This window comes from Nannobrachium achirus (genome assembly GCF_963921795.1).
Source record: "Nannobrachium achirus genome assembly, chromosome: 19".
Taxonomy (NCBI): Eukaryota; Metazoa; Chordata; class Actinopteri; order Myctophiformes; family Myctophidae; genus Nannobrachium; species Nannobrachium achirus.
Window position 1 is genome coordinate 30,183,441 of NC_137826.1, and position 27,255 is coordinate 30,210,695.

General features: G+C 39.5%; 4 protein-coding genes across 4 annotated transcripts; 2 read left to right on the forward strand and 2 right to left on the reverse strand.

Annotated features, from left to right (window-relative positions):
- Positions 1-628: 628 nt before the first annotated feature.
- On the reverse strand, positions 629-4,818 carry LOC308304745 (uncharacterized protein; the record flags this gene model as incomplete). The annotated part of the gene is made up of 7 exons (XM_080749375.1): positions 4,690-4,818; positions 2,913-3,923; positions 2,167-2,319; positions 1,626-1,772; positions 1,470-1,543; positions 995-1,135; positions 629-864 (listed from the first exon to the last, which is right to left on the reverse strand). Exons 1-7 carry the CDS (start codon positions 4,791-4,793, stop codon positions 629-631), a joined length of 1,866 nt encoding a protein of 621 aa, XP_080605501.1. The 5' UTR covers positions 4,794-4,818.
- A 680-nt stretch (positions 4,819-5,498) lies between these two features.
- taf6 (TAF6 RNA polymerase II, TATA box binding protein (TBP)-associated factor) lies at positions 5,499-12,151 on the forward strand. The gene is made up of 15 exons (XM_080748404.1): positions 5,499-5,647; positions 6,842-6,999; positions 7,129-7,215; positions 7,546-7,699; positions 7,812-7,868; positions 7,996-8,115; positions 8,683-8,798; positions 9,280-9,357; positions 9,459-9,560; positions 9,675-9,857; positions 10,119-10,193; positions 10,293-10,418; positions 10,514-10,687; positions 11,132-11,323; positions 11,720-12,151. Exons 2-15 carry the CDS (start codon positions 6,844-6,846, stop codon positions 11,987-11,989), a joined length of 1,890 nt encoding a protein of 629 aa, XP_080604530.1. The 5' UTR covers positions 5,499-5,647; positions 6,842-6,843; the 3' UTR covers positions 11,990-12,151.
- Positions 12,152-12,841: 690 nt separating this feature from the next.
- LOC308304012 (thialysine N-epsilon-acetyltransferase-like) lies at positions 12,842-16,671 on the forward strand. The gene is made up of 6 exons (XM_080748566.1): positions 12,842-12,994; positions 13,077-13,128; positions 14,392-14,475; positions 14,894-14,995; positions 15,132-15,172; positions 15,914-16,671. Exons 1-6 carry the CDS (start codon positions 12,932-12,934, stop codon positions 16,091-16,093), a joined length of 522 nt encoding a protein of 173 aa, XP_080604692.1. The 5' UTR covers positions 12,842-12,931; the 3' UTR covers positions 16,094-16,671.
- A 1,252-nt stretch (positions 16,672-17,923) lies between these two features.
- On the reverse strand, positions 17,924-26,157 carry LOC308303931 (claudin-15-like; the record flags this gene model as incomplete). Its single annotated transcript, XM_080748457.1, has 5 exons — positions 17,924-18,026; positions 18,513-18,626; positions 18,721-18,802; positions 19,431-19,595; positions 25,941-26,157. 5 exons carry the CDS (start codon positions 26,155-26,157, stop codon positions 17,924-17,926), a joined length of 681 nt encoding a protein of 226 aa, XP_080604583.1.
- Positions 26,158-27,255: the final 1,098 nt, after the last annotated feature.

The following is a 27,255-nucleotide window of genomic DNA, read 5'->3' on the forward strand; positions in this document are numbered from 1 at the left end:
ACATGACACATTGTGTGAGCTGTCAACAAAAAGAAAAAAGGAAATGCCTATAATGACAGTCCAAAATATGGGCGCCAGGGTTTAAGTGGTTAAGAAATGCTCCTAGAAAATAATATATGACTTTATGATTGTTTACAAAGGTGTTAACACTTATGGCCAACTTGGGATCGGGTCTGTCTTCATGTATGTAAATGTTTACACTAATCTTAAATTGTTCTTTTGAGTGAAGTTCAATTTTCCTCAAACAAGTTCCGTGGGTGGACACATGAGTAGCAGCATGGCTATCACAATTTAAGTTTAAACAGCGAAGATATGGTAGATAATTCCATTGTTATTCTTTAATGCAAAGGGACTTCCAATTACCTAACTTTCAGTACCCTGATCTCTAAACAGTAGTATGTAAACTGTTCAGCGATAGAATGTGGCTATGACCATCTCGAATGGGTCTCCTGGCTGGAAATGTCAAGAAATCTTGAACCATGGTGTGATAAGCATCCTTTACCTTTACATTGCCCTCAGTGGACAAAGATGAACTTAGAGCAAAGATACATTCAGGAAACCAGGCCCTGTTCTTGTGTGTCTAAAAGCCAACACTTGGTTCTTGAGATCTTATCTTAAGTAACCCAGGTCAGTTGAGGTAAACATCAGCCTCCTTTAGGACATCCTCTTTTTGGTGGAAGTAGTCTCTGAACCATGAAATGTGATCCTTCTTCTGTTGGACTGTCAGATGAGCATTTCTGGCCAGACCAGCCACCACCAGCTCCATGAAGTGGCGCACCGGTCCTTGTTGGGGAAAGCCTTCCTTCAGGTGTTTCTCCAGGAAAATGTGCTCATGGAACGGGACACTTATTTCCTCTTCCAGGCCTGAGGAAGAGTGACAGCAGCATTGTAAGGAAGTATAATACCAGACAGTGTATTGTAGTTTGCCTTAAGACAAATTAAGGTTTGGCTTTCCATTCCTTGTGTGTTATTCTAGCATGCAACAATGACCTACCAGCTTCATTGTTGATTGGATACTCCCACAGTTTTCCTTCTTTGGTCCACTGAACCATTTCTTCTAAGGCATTGCGGGGTGCTTGGTTGGTTGACATTACTATCTGATTAGTGAAGTCAATGTCCCAAAGGGTTGGCCTCGCTGAAAACATGACAACAGTGTTATGTCGACAACATATATCGAAAACCATCCTTTTTCTAAACTATCGGTTAAAAAGAAACAGTAAGTATAAATTGAGCTTCATTCTACTGAAAATAAATGTTATCATCATCATCAGGTGTTTGAATACAATCTGGCAGCAAAAAGCTGGTGAATACAACACAGAGAAAATGATTGTCTTGGTGTTTCATCAATATAACGCAAATGGCATATTGATGCCAAGATTTAAATGGTTAGACAAAATACATTACAGATTTTGACATCTATGTGGCTAAAAGTGGGTACAATGCAGTAGTACTGTATATCCATTCCTTACCTACTGCAGTCTCAGCTTCTTTGTCTAAAGTGGGAGAAAAGATGCCAAGTCTTTTCCCTGAAAACAGGGTCCTCCTATCAATAAAGCAGGGGCATTAGACATCAAGTCCACTGTACATCTCAAACAAGCATGGACACAAATATGAAAAATACTTGCCTTCTCCGGACACCAGCATTCAGCTCAGATGTGATGCCTCTGTCATCCACGTACCCCCGCCCATCATCGTCAAATTGGATCTGATTAGCTGGCCGAGCATGCTGTCTGTTTGGGCCTTTTCCCACTTTCATGTCAGCAATGATTACACTGTGAAACATTGATAGTCATTATTTGGGACATACAGTAGGAACTGGGATTTGTGTTTTCCATTTCACTGAACTGGTATTTGTGTTTTCCATTTCACTGAATATTTGAATTCACTCAGCCATAAGACCTTGCCAATATGAGGGTTTGGGACCGAAGCAATTTTGCAGCATTAAAAAGTGTACAAAAACTCATTGGTTTTAATTATCATAAATGTAAACTGTATCTGTTTATATTTGTCTGATTCTTTCAATAACAGATTAAAATGAAACTCCAACAAATTGTCTTAGTAGTCATTTTCTATGAACATTGATTGCAAACAACAATGCTCTTTAATGTAAATACAACTATAACAACATTAATGTTCTACAGTGCGGGGACAGTATACAATACATACCCTAGGTTTTGAACTTCGCCTTTCTTCTGGGCCTCAGCAACTGCCTCGTGTCTCCTCAGTTGTCTGAGGAGCTCAGATTCGGCCTGGCTTCGGTTCGGTAGAGTGGCGGCAGCGGCAGTGGCAGCAGCAACCAGCTCAGGATTTAGCGTCTCACTGACAATGGAAAATGTTATCATTACACTTTGTAAGAACGTTAGGGGTGGGCGATATGGTGATAATTATCGTTGAGACGATACAATGTCTCCATGATACGCCTATTCAGAGGTATCGTATATATCGTGATACATTTGAGGGAGCCTTGAGGAAAATTCCTGTTTAATCGTTAATACAGGGATTCATTGCCGAATTCAATTTAAACCTGCATTTTGGTCTAAATCAGTAGTTCTCAAACTTTAAAATGTCAAGGTCCCCTTAACTCTGACAGTATACAAATGAAACCAAATGGACCCGTAAGGGTCCATTTGGTTTCATTTGTACACTGTCAGAGTTACATACTTGTAAAGTTCAATTTAGACCTCCCAAAAGGAACCCAGAGTCTAGTTTTTGTCAAGTAACTTGAAAAATAACCATAAAAACCAACGTGAAAAAGAATTGTGATAACATCGTGATACAGCTTGGGAAAATATCGTGATATTGTATTTTTCCATATCGCCCACCACTAAAGAACGTATGGCATGATTTGCACCAGATGCATCCTCCCAAGCTAGTTTATAATGAGTTTGTTTAACACAGAACTACTGTCTCACCTCTGGACCGATGCCTCCTCTGTGGCCTTCTGGAACATGCTTTCTGTGCTCTCCAAAGCTGCTGGCTTGGGCTTGGGGGTGGCTGTGGAACTTTGAGGGACTTTCGTGCTTTTAAACTTCCTCTTGCTAGTGACGTCCACCTTCATGGCCCCCAGGAGATCCAGCAGACTCTCTTTGCTGCTCTTTGATGAGCCACTCTTTTTCTCTGTGTTCTTTAGCTCTACCATACCCAACACTGCTGTGTCCTCTTCCAGCCTAACATCAAGCTTTTCCTCACTTGTATTTTCTTTGGACTTTTGTACTTCCGGCATGCTAATATCATCCATATGTTGTATGGTATTATCTGCCTCTGCCGGGATCACTCCAACCTCCGCCATAACCTCCCCTTCTTTGTTCTCTTCTAGCCTAACCTCAATAACCTCAAGCCTTTCCTCACTTGAAGATTCGTTTGACTTTTGTACTTCCGGTGTGCCCATATCATCCATGTGTTGTATGCTACCATCTGCCTCTGCCTGAACCACTCCAACCTCCATCATACCCTCCCCTTCCTTGCCCTCTTCTAGCCCAACCTCAAGCCTTTCCTCACTCGTAGATTCTTTTGACTCTTGTACTTCCGGTGGGCTAATAATACCCATCTGTTGTATGTTACTATCTGCTTCTGCCTGAACCACTCCAACCTCCATCATACCCTCCCCTTCTTTGCCCTCTTCTAGCCTAACCTCAAGACTTTGCTCACTTGTAGATTCGTTTGACTTTTGTTCTTCCAGTTTGCAATTGCCAGTATCATCCATCTGCTGAACTGCCTCAGAGTTACCCGCTCCGACCGCCGCCACTTGTTGGGACATCTCTGTGACTTCTGTAGATGATTCCGCTCCGGCCGCCGCCACTTGTTGGGACATCTCTGTGACTTCCATAGATGATTTTCCATCTTGCTTGGGAGGGAGAGAATCTTTCTTGTCACAGTAGCTGACTGGACTCGTGCTAAGGGCCTTGACACCTCCATTAACAACCCTGTTTAAAAAGGTACAAAGAAGAGCTAATGGTTAATACGGTTTGCTAATATTGAATTACTGAGAATAGCAGAGCACTTCTTAAGCATGTTAACACAACAATCCAACTGACTGTGGCATGGTCTCTTCAAGTTCAAAGGCATAATGAACCCAGTGGAAGGATCTAACATTACATACACACACAAGAGGACATACACTACAGTAATAAGCGCAAGTGTATGTCCTACCTTCTGGGAAGTATGTCTAAATGTCTCTAAAAGGAATGATTTCATTTCATGTGGTGTGCTGAATGAGAACCTGCATGTTATTACATTCAATGCTAGCTCATACTGGGAGAAATACAAAAATGTGCAAACACAGCAGCAAGATTTGTTAACTGTTGAATAAAAGAAGGCTAGAGAATGGAATACAACCAGGACTAGTACAAACCATTGTGTGACCTTTAGACCAACTGCACATACAGTATAAACAGAGCTGCTACCTTTAAAGGCATTTTAAATCTGAGGCTTTTATGTATACTATTTAAAATCATTTTGAGAAAAAAGAATGCCGTTTCAAAAAGCATTATACCCTGTGTATATATAACGACGAAATGTGACATAGCTCTGTTTTCACAATGCTGTACCCCCTCCAAGTGTATATTATGTTCCCCATTTTCAACTGTTTTTATTAAATTATAACACTTGCTTTGGCAATATTACGTATGTTTTCTCATGCCAATAAAGCTCATTTGAATTGAATTTCTAGCCAACAATCAAGTATCCTACCTGGAAACAGTCAGTGCAGGTATGTCGCATTTTGTTGTTATCACACACGCCTCAACTGCTCGATTTCGAGCTCTATAAACAGAATAAATCAATCTTCGATACATTGCTGATCAAGAAAGTAGAAAGGTCGTCCTTGCAGTGCATGAGTTTCCTTCTGTTGTTACATTAATATGGCACCGACGTGGAACTGAAACACAAAGATAGTTCCGCCGTAGAATTGTGGACTTTTTCTATCACGAAAGTAGTTATTTGACAGCAAATAGTATTACAATTATTTCCAATCAAGTAGTATACATATACATTAGTGTTGCTTATAAAATTATAAGAACACCTTTCCCCCCACTGGGGCAAAAATATAAAATCTGATTGATTTAGCTTTCATACGATAATAATTGTGTTTCTACATATCTATTATCCTAACACTAACGCTGTAAGAACCTTTTTGTGCCATTTATTATGTGTTTTTAATTGATAAATTGATAAAACAAACAATGTGAAAATCCTACAGGAGTCAGGACCTTCCATGTACAGGGGTGACACTGGCACTGCAAATTGTGTAAAATCACAGCAAGAGAGAACTATTAAGGAGGGTCTTTCACGACATTAAGTTAATGAATTAATTTAATTGAATCCCGTAAAAAATGTTGTTCTTCATTTATTTCAATGTAAAATAGTAACTCTGTAAATCGTATTATTTTTATTTTACTTTTTACCTTTTATCTGTTAGGACCTTAACAACGCTCTCGCGTGACGTAGCCCCGTAGCCCAGCGTGAATCAAAATGGCGATATTTCAAAAAAAGAGGTCGGAGCTGCGATTCATGGAATAATTAAATCTAGAAATGGATATCTACCTCGATAAATTAGCTCGAAAAAATATTCCTAACAGTGGGCGATTTTAGTATATAATTTCCTGCGAAAACCCGGAAATATTATAGTGGCAGATCAACGTGCACACAGGTAAGAACAATAACATTGGCTAAGTTATTAGCTTTGCGAGCTAATGTAGTAACCACCACCAAGCTAACTGGCTAGCAGCTACACACCAGTGGAAAGTAGTATGCTTTGAATAACAATCTTATAATACAGTAGTTTTCAACCCTTTTCATATCCAGGGCCATTGTTTATTTGGCATTTGAGTCACGGACCACCATAAATGATTTGATGAGATTTAGGCTCCTCTCAGACCCCAAACTTATATTTTGTTATCATTTGATAACATTTTGTCCACAATTCCATGCTGTATTGATATTGGTGCCATAGCTTAGGAGAGATAACACATCATAACAGGCAGACTTGAATCAAATTAACAATTCTAGATTCTCTAATTGTGTAGACCTCTTGTTAACTGCAGATGTTCAACAATAATTTAACTCTTGAGAGCGTAAAATGTGACCAAATGGAGGACCCGTATTTGGTCCCCAGACCACTGGTTGAAAACCAGTGCTGTAATATTATGAAGTAATTAAGTGATGAGTGCGGTCCTGACATTGCTTTTGGTTTAATATAATTATAAACCAAAATGCAACGTAAACATGGACTGCATGCATGCAAAAATCAGCATTGAATGAGACTGCTGTTTACATAGCTCGTCTGTAATGACTGTATGTAAGATTACATACAGTAATATAACAGTAACTAAAGGTTAATATAGCGTCACCCAATGCATAGCAACGATGTGCTTCTCAAATAAAATAAAAAATACAAAATAATAATTATAACAACAGGAAAAGATAATAAATATACAATACAATAATACAAGATTATGGTAAAAATGTATAATTACAGAGATGATTTTTAGATGTTACAAATACAATACAGATACAAATGTGAGTTGTGGCTCATAGGGGAAGAGTATTTAAGAAAGGTATTGTTGAGTTGCTACTGAGCAGGCTAATATAGCCTAGGTAGTCAGCCTGGTAGCCACCTAGTTTAAATGAACTGTGTCCAAATGTATATTGATCTTCTCACCCAAGTTAAATGGGCTTAAGCACAGTGTTTCTAAGAAACACTGTGCTAAAACTGCAGTCGAAAAGGGGCTTTAATAAGGTCTAAATTCTAATAAAGTAGCATAACTGCAAGTATCATGTGTATGTGATATTGTAATTTGGGAGGGACCTGGCCTTTGGTGTTCATTGGATTGTGTTTCAACAGCCATGGCAGAGGAGCGGCGGCAGAATAAGTGCTCCGTAGCCCTGCCTACAGAATCCATGAAGGCAATTGCTGAGTCTGTAGGAGTGGGGCAGATGCAGGAGGAAAGCTGTGCAGCCCTAAGTGAAGAGGCCAGCTTCAGAATAAAGGAAATATTTCAGGTAAGGGTCAGTGGATTCTGGCAGGTAATGTTTGTGAATCTGCTTAGAATTTTGGGTGCATTCGTTGACAAAATGGTAAGCAATACCATCTCGAGAAAATGTTATTTTTTATTTTCTCCGTGTCTACAGGATGCTCTGAAGTTTATGCACCATGGGAAGAGACGTAAACTGACAACCAATGACGTTGACAATGCTCTCAAGCTGAGAAATGTGGAGGTGAGTGATGTTGCAAATTAAATACGTTTGATTTGCGCTAACTGCGATTTATTGTACTTCATGGATGTCATTTATTGAAAATAAGTGCACATGAGAAAAGAAAGGTGCCGTGTACTCTACGTATATAATAAGTTATAAACTAGGTGCTGAATCCTCCGAAAATTCACAATAAACAAAAGCCAGGACAGCACTACCAATAATAGTATTTTAATATTGCAAAAATAAAATACTTTTATTTCCTGGCCTTTGTTTATTAAATAATTAAGTGATGGGTTTTTTCCAGCTCCCAAATAAGTGACGTATTCTATTAACTCTTAACTATTTCTATAGCCCCTTTATGGGTTCCAGTCGCAGGAGTTCATTCCCTTTCGCTTTGCAAGTGGTGGTGGAAGGGAGCTTCACTTCTATGAGGAAAAGGAAGTTGACCTCAGTGACATCATCAACACGCCCCTCCCCAGAGTTCCACTAGACGTTTCTCTTAAAGGTAATACAATAAATAATATTGCATGTCATCAGTTATATTCCATCCTTTTTCTGCTTTTTTAATGTGTTTAGTCTGAACTAAAACTTCCAATTTATTCTGTTTTCATCTGCAGCACATTGGTTAAGTATTGAGGGTGTGCAGCCTGCTATACCAGAAAACCCACCTCCAGGTGAGAGTTCAGCCTGCTTTGTATTTTGACCTCTCAGGAAAGCACAGTGAAATGTTAACGCAAAATCAAACATGCTTCTATTAAGAAACATATAACATATAAATACTCTCAATTACTCCATGTGTAGCACCAAAAGAGCAGCAAAAGGCTGAGTCTACAGAACCCCTGAAGGTTGCCAAGCCAGGTCAGGAGGAGGAAGGAGCCATTCAAAACAAAGGACAGGGGGCAACCTCTGCAGATGGCAAAGGTAAGCATCTTATATTTTATGTGTATATGAGTACTAGGGCTGTCACAATCATTACATAATCGTCTAATCGCAATTATTTGACATAATCGCAATTATTTGACATAATCGCAATTATTTGGGGATAATCGTCATAATCGTTTACATGTTGAAAAGTGTTTATTATATGTTCAAACATTTGAAAAATAGTGGAAATAGCAGATCTACAAGCTCACAACACGCCGCGATGCGACACGTTGTGAGCTTGTAGATCTGCTATTTCCACTATCAATGTTCTTTTTAAAGTGTAAAGTTGTCAAATATGTCAGTAATTTATTTGTATATTTAGGTTATGTGTCATATCTGCCATGTGCAACTAAAAGCCTAAAAGCCAAACAGAAATGTAATTGTCAACGACACAATTAAATCGTTAATCGCAATTATTTGAGTGACAATTAATCGTCATGTAAAATGTCATAATCGTGACAGCCCTAATGAGTACATTGTAATGGACCACAAATGAGTAATTTCCAAATCCTCTAATCTCTGACTAATAAAGTGAATCTGAATCTGAATCTCTTTATCTTTCAGGAAAAGACAAGATGAGGATGAAGCCACGCAGTACTCATGAACTTTCTGTGGAACAGCAGCTCTACTACAAGGAAATCACAGAGGCCTGTGTTGGCTCATGTGAAGCCAAAAGGGCTGTAAGTTGTGCCTCCCAAATACATTATAGGGTCCATGAGGCTTAATTATAGCTTGTCACGTGACAAAACAAAGTATAAATTAAGCCTTATGCTGTGTTTGCGCTAGCAGTGTCAAAAATTGGTTCGGCTACGCTGTCGGCAAGTTGTCAACAACGACCATATTGCTCATCATGTTGATGGCATCAACCTTTTTTATGTAGCTTTTGTAGATCGTCAAGCATCTGACACGTTTCCGGCCTCAGTTTGTATCTTCATGTCGCTGGCTTACATTGAAAAAATTACTTGTAGTCGTTTTGTCGCTGCTAGTGTGAATGCAGCATTAAAAATAATCGATATAATATAATTACTGTTATCATATTTGTTGTGTACAGTTACAAATTGGCTTGGCCAACCCTGAAAAGGTTCATATTGCCCCCTTACTTTGAAGTATTACACATTATGTCAAAAGAGTAAACAGTGTGTTTTCTTTTTTCTTGCTCAGGAGGCTTTGCAGAGTATCGCCACAGATCCTGGTCTGTATCAGATGTTACCACGGTTCAGCACATTCATCTCTGAAGGGGTAAGCATCTATTCCAATCCCTTAAAAATCTGTGTAACACATTGATAACAGTACCCAGGTGTCTTACTGTTGAAGATATTTACTTAATTCTCTTTTCTAAGGTGCGTGTAAATGTGGTGCAAAACAATCTGGCGCTGCTGATTTACCTAATGAGAATGGTCAAAGCTCTAATGGACAACCCCACACTGTACCTGGAGAAATATGTAAGCATTTGACGCAACAACACAAAATTCACGACTCTTTACACTGGGGGAAAAAAAAAAAAGAAAGGTTTCAACAATACCGTGTTTTTTCCTCCCCCTCTATGACTTGTGTAGTTACATGAGTTGATTCCAGCTGTGGTGACGTGTATTGTGAGTAAGCAGCTGTGCTTGAGGCCTGATGTTGACAATCACTGGGCACTAAGGGACTTTGCTGCACGCCTCATGGCCCAAAGTTGTAAAACCTTCAGTACCACGACCAACAACATCCAGTCGCGCATTACCAAGACCTTTACTAAGGTATGTGATCTTTCTCTACATGTTATGGACGGTACAGACTAAGCATACTATAGTTATAATAGTGCACCAGTTTTTACAAACAAGCTTGTATTTGGGGCATCTTTGAAGGGCAAGTGGGTAAAATGGCATTGCTATTATATGGAGTGATTAGTTGTAAAATAAAGAAAATATAGAAAATAAATATTGACATAGTGGTGGAGATGGATGTCTTATCACCCCTGTTCTACTGTTCTCTAACTACCTGTTGCTGTTCACCCTCAGAGTTGGTTGGATGAAAAAACCCAGTGGACAACACGCTACGGCTGCATAGCAGGACTTTCTGAACTTGGATATGATGTGAGTTTGATTCTTATTTAGAGATATTTTTTTCTCTTTTTTTTTTCTTTCTTTTCTTTCTCTTGCGTTGTCATTAACATCTGGCTTCATCTTCTGTAGGTGATTAAGACATTGATTCTTCCCCGGCTTGCTGTAGAGGGTGCTCGCATCAAAGCAGTGATGGAAGGACCAGTGGTGTCTAATATTGATAAGATAGGAGCTGACCACGTTCAAAGCCTCTTATTGGTAAAACTAAAAGTTTCACGACTTTAAAGATTGATGTTATTTGTATGAATTGGTAAAGAAACAAACAATACTGGTTCTTTTTCTTTCCCCTCAAGAAACATTGTGCCAGTGTTATTGCCAAAACCCGACCTTTACCGGATATTGTGGAGCAGTACCGGGCCGACTACGGTTACCTAGGACCCATGCTTTGTTCCCACGTGGTGAAGGCCAGGACCCAAGCCGCATTACAAGCTCACCAAGTCAATAGAACCACCTTAACAATCACACAGGTACTTGAATCCCTCAAAGCTTCAGGAAAGAAAAAGGTTTGTTAACCTATTTCTTCACTCTTGCTTTTATTTGGTTTTAAATCTCTGACTGTACTGTTATTCATGTCTTAAAAATGTTTCGCTCTTATGGTTACGTTTTAATGTTTTTAATGTTGTTTTATGTTTTTACTTTCCCTTTCTGCTTTATTTGTACTTTTTCTGTTAAGCTCTGTAAAGCACTTTGAGCTGCATTTCATGTCATGAAAGGTGCTATACAAATAAAGTGTAGTATTATTATTATTAACATTGTCACAGTGTGGGAATACTGTAACTCATTGTAAATGTAACTCTGTGGTCTTGGATATCCAATATCCGTACAGTTGTCTCATTAATGGCACACTGCTGTAAACTGCTGTTCACCTGAACTCAGCCACAAGGTAAAACATTTCTGTGTGTTTTTCCCAGCCTCGTCCCACTCTCACAGTCTCACAGAGTGGGTTGAGTGGATCTTCAGGGCCTCGCACTCCCAGCATCATTAAAGTTCCCACCTCCCTCACCTACATGTCCCCACGCCCAGGGACACCATCTCAACCTTCTCCCCCGGCAACAAAATACATCGTCATGGCAACGAGTGCAGGAGCTGCCTCAACTCAGCAGGTAATTTGAGCTGCAGCCATACTCAAGGAAATGGTCACCAGACTCACCACCACCACTGGGTGTAATGGAGATGGCAAAAATTGTGGCCAATACATAATCATTACGAGGATTTCATTACGAGGAAAAAGGGAAAGGCTGTTTTGGTTCCGGTTACGTCATCGGGCGACGTACCCCAAAATCAGAAAATATTTGGTGACCCATAGGCTAGCGAACAGCGCTATCCAGCGTAAAAAAAAAACTCGTCAAACTCGTGCCATTTTAATAACTGTGTGGTCCTATGAAAAAAACAATTATACAGACGGTTGCATAGGGAGAGGCCTTCTATAAAATCAGCAACAATTAAAAGCTCTTAGTCTTAGAACATGGTTTAATATCTGTTTTATTTTATTCTCTCAGGTTATCACCCTCAGCTCCTCCCAGTCAGCCTCCTCAGTCACAAGCACTGTTCCAAGTGCCACTTCCACCTTGCAACCACTGGTAAAGCTGGAGCCGGGAGGGGGGTCCCGGCCTCTCCAGAAGTACATCGTGGTGTCTCTGCCCACTTCCGCCTCCTCGTCTCTGGAGAATAAGAGCTCCATGCTTCCCACCTCCATATCTTCGTTAGAAGCAGGAATGAAGATGGAGCGCTCAGAATCTCCTGGAGCCAGCACCCAGTCCCCACATTGAGACAGCCCAGTGTCCAGAATGGACGCCACAGAGAACTGGAGCTGCTCACATAAACTTTCTGAAAAGCAAATATGACTGAGGAAGCATGGATGTTATCCAGATATATTGTACATATATGTTCATGCCCAATGCAAACTGGGGAGGTTTAATCTGTGGCATTTGTAATGGTTCAAGTGATATTCTAACTGATTTTGTTCTTTTTTTTTTTTACTCCAAAATAAATCCGATTTTGTAAGGATCTCTGTGTGAACATACGTTTTAAGTTAATTTGGCATAATAACCGTTTGTATTGATTCTCTGAAATTGTGTTTAATTCAAGGATCTGTGGCTTCTTTTAAAAGTGAAAAGAAAAGGTGAACTAGAGCAGTGGTTTCAAAACTTTTCAGGTCGAGAACCAAAAGAGAAAATTGTTTGCCTGGGACCCAAACTAGTGAAAACAGCAGATCTACAAGCTCACAACACGATGCTTCGCGCTTCATTGTGAGCTTGTAGATCAGCTATTTTCACTACTTTATGGAATTTTAGAACTTTTAAAATCATTTTATTTTTTATTTTTTTTATGCATGAACATTTTCAGCTTTTTGGGGAATGTTTTTAAAAGGTTTCTGAAATACAGTATACATAAATAAAAAATGTAGGAAACAAATTTAGGGACCCATAAAAATGGGTCCCGACCCAGTGCCTGGGTACCAGTGAATTAGACTAGAGGAAGCAAAACCACTTATTATAACGCTATGAGCAAAACTAGGCTGAATGTATTAGGCTAAAATTTGCCATGGGAACCCATATTTTGAAAAATTCCACCGGAAGTTAAGGTAATCAACGAGTGTGTAACCTTTGAGTTGTGTTCATAATATCTTTCTACAGTCTATGGTTGATATAAGCTGTCTGCGTGCGACGACTGGCGATATTGTGGGAAAATCAACATTGTAGAGACTAAATATGAATTGCAAAGTACGTGCTGCAAGAAAAGATGACTGCAAGCATATAGAAAGGATGATAATGGTAAGGCAAGCCTACGTAAACCATGCAGAATGTTCACTTGTTTCGAATCGTTCCACTTTTAAAATGTTAATGTTTGTTGCAGGAGTTGGCTGTATATGAAAAAATGCCCGATCAAGTGAAGATATCTTATAAAGGTAATGTCTATCTATATTTTGCGACCACGAACGATCACAGATCCTCCACGTTTAGAACTAAAACACAGGACAAAAAGAAGAGCATGTGCAGACGGGGAATCGAATATGACTGAACTACTCACTCACGGTGGTCCAATGATTTGCATTCATTTAGGTTAAGATAGAGTAGAGATGCCATGTGTTTGACGAGAATTTAACACCGAGTCAGCCTAGAATCAGTCAACAATGCTGGACTCCTGGAGTAGGGCTAACTATTTTAGGCATTTCCAATGGTAACGGGATATGTGGACAGTCTGCATGGGCACCAAGGAAGAGTGGACTGGACACCTCGGCTTTTAATTGGATATTTACAATAAGAATGAAGTCTGATAATGATGTAAATGCATGTTCACATCATGTCTTTAGATTTATTTAAGACCATTTTTCAATATTTTATTTTTTAACGGTTTGGACAAAATAGCTAATATTTCAACAAGGTGCATGCCCACATGTCCCTCCCTCCCTAGAGCCCACCTACCCTGTATCTTTCCAATTAATTCATGTTTGACTCTCAACTTCAGAAAGCTTCAATAAAATAGGTCAATCAGTTATTCAGTATTTTGCTGTTAGTGTTACCTGGTGTGGTCACTCATTCAAGGTCAACTTGCCCATTCGATTTTCAGATGACTTGTATCAAAGCAATTAAAAACTTTGGCCTAAAGGTGGCACTAAAGGAAAGGCCATGTTTCATGGCAATCTGCCCATATAGTAGACTTAACATATTTCATGTACATTTGGAAATCGTGGCCGAATGGTGGCACTAGATGTCACCAAAATCAACAAGGGCCATATTATGAGGTTCATGAAGGTGAACAGGTCAGGGAATCCTTTTGACAATCCAGGCAGTCAGTAGATGTTTAGATATATAGACTATTGTTTGGGACCAGAGTGGTGATCATCAGACTGACTGACTGATAATGACACTTCCAAAGAGACTTTGGATGGAGGTGGTTTTCCTGGCACCACTGCAAAAGGCCTGCCACCTCATCCAGATACTGTAGTGTAATGCATAATATAACGCGATTTGTTTAAAGGGATTTTATAACTGCACCATTTATGTATTGCACTGTTATGGCTACAGAACTTTGGAATTTGGTAGCTGGGGTATATTAATTTGATTTTATTAATTATTGGTTGTTTGTGTGGGTTATGTTCTGTGGGAATCATGTTGGAGTTTTTAAAGAGGAAGCTAATTAATGTGATTGTCTTTTTGCTATACCGTAGAATTGGAGCGTGATGGGTTTGGCCCAAATCCCTTCTTTGAATGCCTTGTCGCCGAAGTACCTGAGGACCTCAAGTCTAAAGAAGGTAAAATGTGATTCTGGAATCTGGACCAAATAGATGTATTTTTTTTTTATCAGAGTTCAAGTCTACCCCTTTCATCAGTACATGCCATGGAGATGTTTGCAAGTTTCAGTGGGACAGACCTTTATGTTTAGTCACAAGGAAGTGGCAGCTGGCAGACCACATCTTTCCCTCATATACCTTAGAGCCATCTGTATTCTGTACCCTCGCAGAGTTTCCGATCGTTGGGATGCTTTCATGGGGTCGTCCAAAAAAATCCCTCATAATATGGGGTCGTGCTAGAAAAAAGTTTAAGAACCCCTGCCTTAAAGAAAAGTCATCAACCCCCATATCAGTCTGTCAAATTGTTAATTTGAGTCTCTCCAACCAAACATTTGCCTTAATCCCTGCTGACGTTTGATTGTCTCTTTATGACATATAGGACACACAGTCGTGGGGTATGCCCTTTACTTTTACACTTACAGTACATGGAAGGGACCGTCTGTGTACATGGAAGACCTCTATGTGATGCCTGAATTCCGAGGTAAAAAGTCATTTTAGGAGTTTTCTCATCATAGTTTTGTGGTTGACAGTTTATCTCACATTCTAATAAATAACATGTCAATAATTATAAGTAATTTCAACTTTATGTTCAGTTTTTGTACACTTTTTCTGTTCAGGTAAAGGCATTGGCAAGGGTTTAATGAGCAAAGTAGCACAGGTGAGTCACCAGCTCTTGTTATTACTATTCATTGGCTAAATATTTATAAAACCCAATGACAGACCTAACCACCTTAACTTAATTATTATTTTTAAATGACAAGCTCATTATGCGTTGCATCATGACACATCATGAGCTTGTAGATCATCGTTTTTTGTTACTTTTGCACAACACACCATGGTATGATGATTGATGAAGTAGAGGTCTTCAACAGGGGGTCCGGGACCCCGAGGGGGTCCTCAGAGTTACTACAGGGGGTCCTCCAAATCTTTGAATGATTAGAAACCTTTTTATATTAACCACTTAAACCCGAAGCGTCCATATTCTGAGAACGTAAGCCAAAAAAATAGCAGATCTACAAGCTGCAAGGTGTTGTGAGCTTATAGATCGGCTATCTTCGGCAAAGAGCTTTGGTGTAGAGGGGAAAAAGAGCAGACTAAATACAGAGTGAAAGTCAATTCATTAAGTATTGACGTAACAAGTGGTTAAATATATGGAAACACAAATTGACATGAACCCAAAATACACTGACGATTGTGCTGTCAAACAATGAAACTATATGGAATCTGATAAAAAGTTGTGGGGGTCCCTGCTTCATCTCTCTCTCAACTAAGGGGTCCTTGAAGACCCCTGAAGTAGAGCATTCATTACATTTACAAAAAACATAAGTTGAAATAAGGAGATGCAAGGTTTTTGCCAGACTGCTATGTTCATGTATTATGTACCATTTTCCTTGCTTAGGTGGGGAAAGAGAAACGGTGTGTGAGGCTACAATTATCAGTTTTAGATTGGAACACTCCATCTTTAGACTTCTATGTTGCAAAGGGAGCTCAGGACCTGACTGCCAGTGAAGGTTGGCACTACCTTCGCTTTGACGGAGATGCTCTGGACAGATTAGCAAATGAAGCTCCAAAAGATTAGAAGGTGTACTGCATTTATTTTACATGTCCAATCTACCATATACACTAAAGCCCTTTGATGATGCATTGCATTTGTCACTTGAAAATCACATACTGTATTTACTTGAAAACTTTTTGCAAAATGTGTAAATTACGCTTAATCAACCATTTCATTGGTGCCAGACTCTTGTGATCTGTGGCTTTGTTGATTGAACATCCTACTAATTAGATGGATGAACTAATTAGAAGAACAGTTGGATGAACCAAATGGCCTGTAATATGTAAACAGAAAAAAAGTAATAGTCTATTACATGATGCACAGATCCTTTAGTTCCATCATTGTTTGAAGTGTCACTTATTTGTCACTTGTTGACATAAACATCTGTGACTCTGGTTACCTTAATGATATTGACAAAGTAACATCTAGCAGTTACAATATGAAGTAATGCTCTGACTACATTGATGTCCTGTGAAACGGATGATTCATTTTTCTGTCAAATCTTTGTACAATGCATGCTGATGACTAGGACATACATTAATTTAAGTAACTCTGTGAGTAGTCTGAAAATGGACAACAAAAAGTGACAAATATTTTATTAAAACACATATGCAACACAGGTGATAATGACCCATCTTTTCAAACAGTCATTGAAATAAATATAAACAAATGGATTGCCTTCCAAGTTAATCTGACTAATATGTCTGTTGTCAACTGGTAAAACTCATTTATTATGTTATATCAAATATTTGTGTTATTGTGTGATTAGCTAACAATTTCAATACATCCTTGACAAAAGTAGCTGAAATGCATTAGCCTATTTAAAAAAGCAGTCAACATAAACATTTGTTGTTTGTAGTCACTGTTATAATTTCATTTTACAGCATTGAATTCTTTCATGTTCACATAGTTTCTAAATTATTTTGTGGTTAATCTAACGTGCTGTATACATTGTTTACTAGTCATTAAAAAAGTTAAAAAAGATTCAGATGAAACAAAATATAATATAAAATGCACGATAATAGAAAATAATACATATGACCTTTCTAAAAATGGATGTTGCCTTCAACCCTTGACAGTTTTATATGGATAATCACATTTTTAAATATTTAATTTGTAATGTAATTTATTATTATGAGAAATAAAATTTCTGAAATCCGCCAGATACTTTGCAGTACAATCCAGGGGAATATAATTGTCTTTTTTTAATCATCAAGTATCAATTTCATGTTTAGAACGTTGGCTCTTATTAGTAAGATACAGTCAGTCTTTGCAGTTTTACAGTTGCAGTTGGTTAAGACTAGTGTATCGTCACTGTCGGGCAGAAACCTTGTATCTCCAAGTTTCACATTTGTAAATTCTTTCGCAAAGTAAAGCCCTGCTTCGTCATACAAGGCTGTTGCACAAAAGTAGTGAAAACAGCAGATCTACAAGCACACAACGCCTCGAGATGTGAGGCGGCGTCTGCTTGTAGATCTGCTGTTTTCACTAGTTTAAATCATTTTTAAAATGATAAATACAAAACAAACGGTTTTGGACATACAAGGTTTCCACCCGACAACAACTGATGTTGGAGTAGTGAAGTGGTGTTTTCTAGTGCCTGATATGACTTCATGACGGTGTTAAAGTTATTCCATTATAAATGCACTTTGCCCCCAATTTTGTTTTATTTCATTTTAATTAATGTTCTCATCTTTTTGCAATTTCTTTTTTTCTATTTTTTCTTTTCTTTTTTGCAGTATGCTTCCATTTAGGTAAATTAGCCCCCACAAAGTGCAAGAACAAAGAATTCCTGAACTCAGTGTAAATGTTCTCTAAACATTTAAACCCAAACCATAGACATGTAGACCCCACTTAGACATAGGCATTTCTTCCATAGTGGCTGGGGACAGACTGGGTCATTATTGGCACAGAGTGCACAGTGGTTCCTCTTGTAGGTGGTTGGTAAGGATAGGGTCTGAAGGAGGGGGGGAGAAGAGGTACAGCAGTCAATCAAACACATTTACCTAATAGATTATTAAAATATAATTATATACTTAATAAAATGGGGAAATGATTGAATTGACATTTCTTATTAAATTATAATCAAAAATGCAGAAAATGACATCTACAATATCATAACGTTTTGAAGACAGATGTGAGCTCCTAGATCAGATTTTCTTACACAACACAGTCGTGCAACAAAGTATAAAACAGGGCTCAAGTGGTTAATCAGACTAATCGATTTAATAGATAAGAAAAATCTATTTGAATCTAATTCATTGATACAAAATATACAGTATATATTAAAAAACTAAAGTTATTCTATTCATTGAAAAAGTATTTGATAGAGTAAGTAATCGCTAAGAAAGTTATCCATATAAGTCGCAGCTCTGGAGGTGAATATGGCCAATACCGATGACAATGTCTGATTCAGCTTAAACCAAGTAGAATAGATACTCACATTTTCTCAGTAGATGTGCCCAGTTTACAACCACCACACATCAGGCATGAACCTCCACAAAGTGCAAGTGTAGCTGAAGCCCAGCCTATATACAGGCCCTCGCCAATCTCATACCTACGATATAATTGGAAGGATTTGCAATCAACACACTGATAATAATTAATTCATCATGGTTGAAGAAAAGCTGGTTCAGTTTGATTTGACTTACTTTGTCCCTGGATAGAATTCATCAAAGAACTCCTGTGTTATGTTGGCTGCATACCAAGACACAGCGATCATTGTGCACAGTCCTGCAGCATAAAATAAATAAATATTGAGAGTGTGTGTGTGTGTGTGTGTGTGTGTGTGTGTGTGTGTGTGTGTGTGTGTGTGTGTGTGTGTGTGTGTGTGTGTGTGTACATTTAGTTTTATACATTTAGTTTTTCAGCTTGAAAAAAGAAGAAATAAAATAATTTACAATTAATGACAGCACATTAGGCTACTTGGAGTAAAACCTGTGATTGTCGGTTTTAGCTTGTTGTCTTTCTAAGCATTCTTAATAGAGCAATTCTTTCAAAAAATAGCATATCTACAAGCCCTGTGCTTGTAGAATGTGATTGGCCATTTTAAAGTTTTTTTTTATTAAACCTACGATCTGAATAGGAGGAACACCTCATATACTGATGGAGGTCCCTGGTCCCCACCTTGAGTATATTGCAAACAATAACCATTGCCTTGTAAATGCACTGCTTTTCTTTTTTTGTGCAATATTACTTATTTTAAATACACATTGTATTATACACTTGTATTATCTCAAAAGGATCTACACATGTGACTCAATTAAGTGCTGTTTATCTCTATTCATTCCAAGTTTCAATTGTAGTTTAGAATGAATTCCTGATTACATGGCCACTTTATTATCCATTAATATGCATTTACCCTGTAGAACGAAGAAAACTCCTCCAATTGCAGCCACCCTCCGCTTCATGATGTAGTTCTCCCCTCCTATTTTGGAACACTTCATTCCTATAAGAGTAGCTGCAAGCCCAAACGTTCCAAACACAATTGATGCAATCATCAGCGCACGGGAAGCCTGTATATACCCTGGGAGCAGGAAACATGAATGAATAAAGTCAATACATTGAATGTTCTAAACTTGGATAGTGAGACAAATAACTCGAGAACAATAGTAAATCTTTTTTGACACAAGATTAAGATGAATCTAGATCACATTTATGGAATAGTTGTTGTCTCCACCAGCCGAAGGCTGAGGGGAGAGTATGTTTTCCCCTCCGTCCGTCCGTGCGTCCGTGCGTCCGTCCGTGCGTGCGTCCGTCCGTGTGTCCTCGCAGTTTGTGTGCAGCTAATCTCAGTCGCCGTTGGCCCGGTCGCTGCCAAAGTGAGCACACACATTCCCTGGATGCCAATCTAGAACCTCTGCCCTAAATTTTTCAAATGGGCTTTTTCTAGCGCCACCTAGTGGCCGATGTGTGTCCGTCCGTGTGTCCTCGCAGTTTGTGTGCAGCTAATCTCAGTCGCCGTTGGCCCGGTCGCTGCCAAAGTGAGCACACACATTCCCTGGATGCCAATCTAGAACCTCTGCCCTAAATTTTTCAAATGGGCCTTTTCTAGCGCCACCTAGTGGCCGATGTTTGCAAAACACATTTCTGTGCACTATTCTTACAGGTTTTGTCCAAAAATCCTACAAATCGGTAGGCAGTATCTCGACAGTCATGTGATCGACACGGATCTGTCCGATTTTGCATATTCCATCCTGATTGGCTAAGATTGGCTTCCAAAGTTTGTAGGATTGCGTGCGTCCTCGCAGTTTGTGAGCAGCTAATCTCAGTCGCCGTTGGCCCGGTCGCTGCCAAAGTGAGCACACACATTCCCTGGATGCCAAACTAGAACCTCTGCCCTAAATTTTTTAAATGGGCCTTTTCTAGCGCCACCTAGTGGCCGATGTTTGCAAAACACATTTCTGTGCACTATTCTTACAGATTTTGTCCAAAAATCCTACAAATCGGTAGGCAGTATCTCGACAGTCATGTGATCGACACGGATCTTTCCGATTTGGCATATTCCATCCTGATTGGCTAAGATTGGCTTCCAAAGTTTGTAGGATTGAGCCGTTTTGAACAAAATGCCTCAAATCACAAACGCAAAGTGCAATTATCATGAAATCGCGCACACACGTTCCCACTAGGCCGAGGAAGAAATGCCACGTATTCTTTTTTAAATCAGCCTCATGGTGGCGCTATAACAGGCTGATTTGTGGTTTTACCTATAACTCCACCGATCAGTTCACAAGGACGCACGGTCTGGTGGAGACCTGTGCTCGGAAGAGCACTGCTTCTAGTTTAATATCTATTTTATTACAACTAGAAAAAAGCCCCCTGCGGGGGCCTGGCCCCTTTCCTATGTGAAAGTCCCCTGTACCCAGAGATGGATACAGTCCAGTAGGCAGCTAAGCAATACAAATTTAGGATAGCTCAACATTAAATATGCATTTTTTTCCAAAATGAAAAATAGTGTAAATGGCAATCCATCCACATCCATCCATCCATCCACATCCATCCATCCATCCATCCATCCATCCATCCATCCACATCCATCCACATCCATCCATCCACATCCATCCATCCATCCATCCATCCACATCCATCCTCCCATCCACATCCATCCATCCATCCATCCATCCATGCATCCATCCATCCACATCCATCCATCCATCCATGCATCCATACATCCATCCATCCACATCCATCCATCCATGCATCCATCCATCCATGCATCCATCCATCCATCCACATCCATCCATCCATCCATCCACATCCATCCATCCATCCACATCCATCCATCCATCCATCCATCCATCCATCCACATCCATCCATCCATCCACATCCATCCATCCATCCATCTATCCATCAACATACATCCATCCATCCATCCACATCCATCCATGCATCCATCCATCCATCCATCCACATCCATCCATCCATCCATCCATCCACATCCATCCATCCATCCATCCACATCCATCCATCCATCCACATCCATCCATCCATCCATCCATCAACATCCATCCATCCATCCATCCACATCCATCCATCCATCCATCCATCCATCCATCCATCCATCCATCCATCCATCCACATCCATCCATCCACATCCATCCACATCCATCCATCCATCCATCCATCCACATCCATCCATCCATCCATCCATCCATCCACATCCATCCATCCACATCCATCCATCCACATCCATCCATCCATCCATCCATCCATCCACATCCATCCATCCATCCATCCATCCATCCATCCATCCACATCCATCCATCCATCCATCCATACTCTACTGTACCTTACTGTACCTTACTGTACTGTACTCTACTGTAATCTACTTTACCTTACTGTACTGTACTTTGCTGTACTCTACTGTACTTTGCTGTACTCTACTGTACCTTGCTGTACTGTATCTTACTGTACTGTACGGTACTGTACTTTACCTTACTGTACTCTACTGTACCTAACTGCACTGTACTGTACATAATCTGTGTTCTATATCTATGAATTCTATGTGTTCTAGATCTATGAATTCTGTGTTCTAGATCTATGTTTTTGTGTACCTTGCTGTACTGTATCTTACTGTACTGTACTCTACTATACCTTACTGTACACTACTGTATTGTTCCTTACCGTACTGTACTGTACTCTACTGTACCTAACTGTACTGTACTGTACTGTACATATTCTGTGTTCTAGATCTATGTTTTTTATTCTTGTTCTAGATCCCCCCCCCTCTCTCTCTCTCTCTCTCTCTCTCTCTCTCTCTCTCTCTCTCTCTCTCTCTCTCTCTCTCTCTCTCTCTCTGTGTGTGTGTGTGTGTGTGCATCTGACCCCCCCCCCCTTCCCTCTTGTAACCTGAGACGTTGGTGATGATAATGACACTTTGCTCCCAACTATGGATTGCGCAATATGCCGCCTACAGGCCAAAATTTGAGGAAAAAAATCTAAACATTCTGTGATTATGAAAAGTAGAGACGCATCTGAAGGTGGAAAAGTTGATGGCCAGCAAGGCATATGCGTTATTGATTTTTGTATTATGTTTTTTAGACAATTGAACAACTGCTGAACGTGGAGTTGCAGATGCACAGATGAGACAGACATACATACATACACACTACAACATTCTGATTAGTTAGTGAGGATGTGTAGAGGAAAAGGCCAGATTGCATCCTTATTCTTAACAGTGGAATGCCCTTTTCCTACATAAGTCTAGAGCAGGGGTCTTCAACAGGGGGTCTGTGACCCCTAGGGGGTCCTCAGAGTTACTACAGGGGGTCCTCCAAATCTTTGTGTGATAGAAACCTTTTTCTACTTTTTTATATATCTTTGTGTGATAGAAACTTTTTTCTACTTTTTTATTCTGTGCCAATGACGTCTCATGACGGTTTTTTTGCAAAGGCGTTCAGTGCCAATGACGTCTTTGACGTCTTTTGAGTTTTTTGTATAAAAAAAAAAAACATTTTTTTTTTTTTTTTTTTTAAGATGTCAAAATGACCTGGGATCAGAGAGATGCTTTTCTCTGTTGCACTGCGAGGCGTTGTGAGCTTGTAGATCGGCTATTTTCGGCAAAGAGCTTTGGTGTAGAGGGGGAAAAGAGCAGACTATGTACAGAGTGAAAGGTCAAGTTTGTTAAGTATTGACGGTTCAAGTGGTTAAATATCTGAAAACACAAATTGACATGAGTCCAAAATACACTGATGATTGTGCTGTCAAACGATGAAACTACTGTATATGGAATCTATGAAAAGGTTGTGGGGGTCCCTGCTTCATCTCTCTTTCAACTAAGGGGTCCTTGGCCTGAAAACGTTGAAGACCCCTGGTCTAGAGCACATGTTTGAACAGTCTTGGATAAGTTACGACACCTGTCTCAGTTCATCAATTGATATTGCTTAATTATTAATCGCACAAGTGTAACTAGAAAGGGGTGCTCTGGGGACCATATCTCTGCCAGGCTGGGTGACCTACCCAGGGCTGTGCAAGTCATGGGTTGCACCTGTCAATACTGTGGAAGTTGTGGGGATGAAATAGCATTTCTATGACTAGCAAATAATTAAGGTGTGTAGATGTTGGAAATGGCTGCCTGTGACCTAAATGGGGACTTCCAGCGGTTTGTGAGATGACCTAAAAACTCACTCACACATACACACACACACACACACACACACACACACACACACACACACACACACACACACATTATGGGTGTGCCCAGAGCCATAGATCCTCAACAGGTGTGTCAGTGCAAGCACATTGACACACCCATTGTTAATTTGATTAACTGCAGTTGTGTTGCTTAGCTTTTAGCCTGAACTGGAAAACATGCCTCTATCCCTCCCACAAGAGTTGTTATCCTTGCTTGCATTTCCTGGTATCAACCGCAAGCTGTGAAAAAGTTGTTAAAGTGGATTATCGATATGGACAGGATTTGCAATAATGATCCTTCAGAACTATGGCTGTTAGTTTCTATTGACAGACTATGTAAGGATGCATGACAGGAAGCTTGGTTTGAGTTCTTGGTTCTGTCCTGCAGCTCTTGCACAGTTTAAGTGAATTGGCCAAACACTATTAATTACTAATAATAGTATTAATAACTAACTTATTACTAATGGGAAGTGTGCCTGTGGGCAAATAAGGCCCAATAAAGAGCACATCATTTGATCATCATTGAAAGCTAATCAGTCACACAGCAGCAATACATGGCAAAAATAACAGATTTTCAACTGAAAGGCACATCCGCAACTTAAAAGATGTGTTGACTTTAGGTCGATCTGCTAATCCCGTTTCTGAACTTTAACTCTACTAGCCCTTACCCGTTCAAAGATATGAGCTCCAAAATGATGTGCAGTGTGTGGGTTATGGGATGTGCACTGTGCACACAGTATATGAGGGATGGAAAGTAACTTTAACTGGTGCTTGCATGATGTAGGAGCATCAATGTAAGAAACCCGTTTCGTTTAATGGCTACAGAGATACTGTCCCCCCCCCCAGCCCGCCCGCCCACCCGCCTGCACACACACCCGCCTGCCACACACACACACACACACACACAGAGCTGGTTAAACATTTTGCCTCAAGCTAGATGCAGAATAGATGTGCCTCACGCTAGATGCAGAATAGATAGTAGATACACCATAAAAATGCTAATATACAGCATACGATTTGTGAAAGTGACAAACGGGCTTCACCCGTTCAAAGATATGAGCTCCGAAATGATGTGCAGTGTGTGGGTTATGGGATGTGCACTGTGCACACAGTATATGAGGGATGGAAAGTAACTTTAACTGGTGCTTGCATGCTAATATGTAGGAGCATCAATGTAAGAAATACCCGTTCCATTTAACGGCTACAGAGATACTGTGTACCGATCTGCATGATTTTTGGACAACATCTGTAACAGGGCCAGAACTGCCATACTGTATCTGTTTTTACATGCAAATCTCTTCAAAGTGTTTTATAGTTTTATGATGTGTATTTTTAGCAGAGTTTAGGTGTGGTGGTAATGCTTATCTTATCTAATAGTATTTTATAATACCCATCTTCATATCTTATATTGCCCAAATTCACTTGAGATTATAGCCAGACAGTAGAAAGCTGATAGGGTGGCTTCCAAGTAAGCCAAGGTGATGTTAATTGGCAACCACTGAGAGAGACCTACTGTAAGGACACTTAAGGATAGCTCTTTTCTCCGTTATCGAATTAGATGGCAGGTTCAGCATAATTTGATTAGTTTACTTAAAGGAGTAGTTCACCCCCAAAATGACTTTTTTTCTATTGATTACTCATGCCATGGAGACTTGAGTTCAATAATGTTTTTTGTTTTTTGTTGCATTCCTAATATAAGACAGTAATTTGATTACAATAAATGTACCCCCATTGATTCCGGATGGGGACCCAAATGCATTCGGGTTCCCATTCCGGAATCAATGGGGGTTATTTTACAATAGTCAATATTTTGTCTTAGGAGTGCGACAAATACAAACAAATATTATTGAACTCAAGTCTCCATGGCATGAGTAATCAATAGAAGTCATTTTGGGGGTGAACTACTCCTTTAAAGCATCAAATATGAGTTATAAGTTTAACCACTTGTTCTTGAAAACAATTCCAGTCTTCATCGTCTCTAAACATACATTTCTTGACAAATGGCATACATAGAAGTTTTGATAAAGCTGTTGAATTAAAGAAGAAAGCTGACTATACATCAAAGTGTATGGCGGTCATTTCATCTGGTCCATTTTCTAGAACGGTAAGAGTAATGAAAAGGTTATCTCTTGGTGCACAAAGTCCTCAGTGAGTGACTGGACTGGACTTAAACCTCATCATTAGCCAAGTTATAAAAAAAAAACGAAACAGTTATTCCTGTAGTCGGTCACATACCATTAAGGGCAAGCAAAGATGGAAAGTCACGGCAATTGTGAACCCCAGTGGAGTCAGTTGCGCAGGACATCCATAGGTTTTCATAGATGGTTGAGGTGGTGATGACATTCCCATCCACTGAGGATTCTTTCCAATATCGATTTGGAAGGGCGACACCAACCATCACCCAGCCCAGAAACCCCAGGAACAACGCAAAACCTTCCACTATCGCATTCATTATATCCTTGTTTGTTGCTTTTTCATCCAGTGAGAACAAACTTAATGCAGGCACATTGATCAGCGTTGCCTCCAAGCGCTCTTTGTCTACAAATGAGGGGATTTGTGTTGGTGGCACGGTCTCAGGACCAATTCTCGGCAATCCATCTCACAAACCACTTGATGACACAGAAACTTGGGAAATCAATGACTAATTGTGTATGGACCACTTCACCTGTCTTTTTCCTTTTATTCTCCTCTCTTTTGAAACTTTTCAAAGACTGCAAAGTGTTTATCTAAGGGACAACAGAAAGGAGGTCCAATGTTCAACTCTGACAACTACGTCTATACACACTGGTTATTTGTTACCTTGTGATGTTTACTCTGAACACTGCGTCAATAAAATCAAACATCAATTGAAATAAGTCACGTTCTAACTCATTTAACAAAGCTCTTGAGGCTGATGTCTGTATACACCACTGAATGTATACCATACATTACACACCATGGGCGGTCTTGCTTGTTATCTGCTTGGTATGCATAAAAGATGTATCTTTATTAGCCCAACAAAGGTATGATATTGACTTATATCTTACTCAGCATTACCTGTTCTTCCAAGCAAAGCCCATCTCCCCAAACCAATTATTTAATCCAAAATGCTAATCAAAACAAAACCTACATGGTTTTTACCAAAAGCTTCGTCATTAGTGGGCTGTAGCTAAATTAAAGGTGGTGCAAGTGTAAATAAATAAATAGTTCAGCGATCAGTAATTACGTTGGGACAGTTCTTTTTTAAGCCTTCAGATGGCGGGCCAGAACACAATCAATGGCTAATTCAGCAACTGAAACATGATAAACCACCTTGTATACAGTACAATAATAAATATATTGCTATAAAAGTTTATAATTATATGTGTGTATGGTATAACTATGCAACTAACAAAAAATGCATGATGTGTAATCATTTTGTGCAGGCAACATCCTTGAATGTGGCACTAAGATATTTAGTTAATCAAAAAGTAAAAAGAAAAAAAAAAGATGGAAACAGTCATACAATAAGGTCAATAACTTCACAATCAAAGTGGGTGACAAGGTCATAACACAAAAAAACGAAATCTCC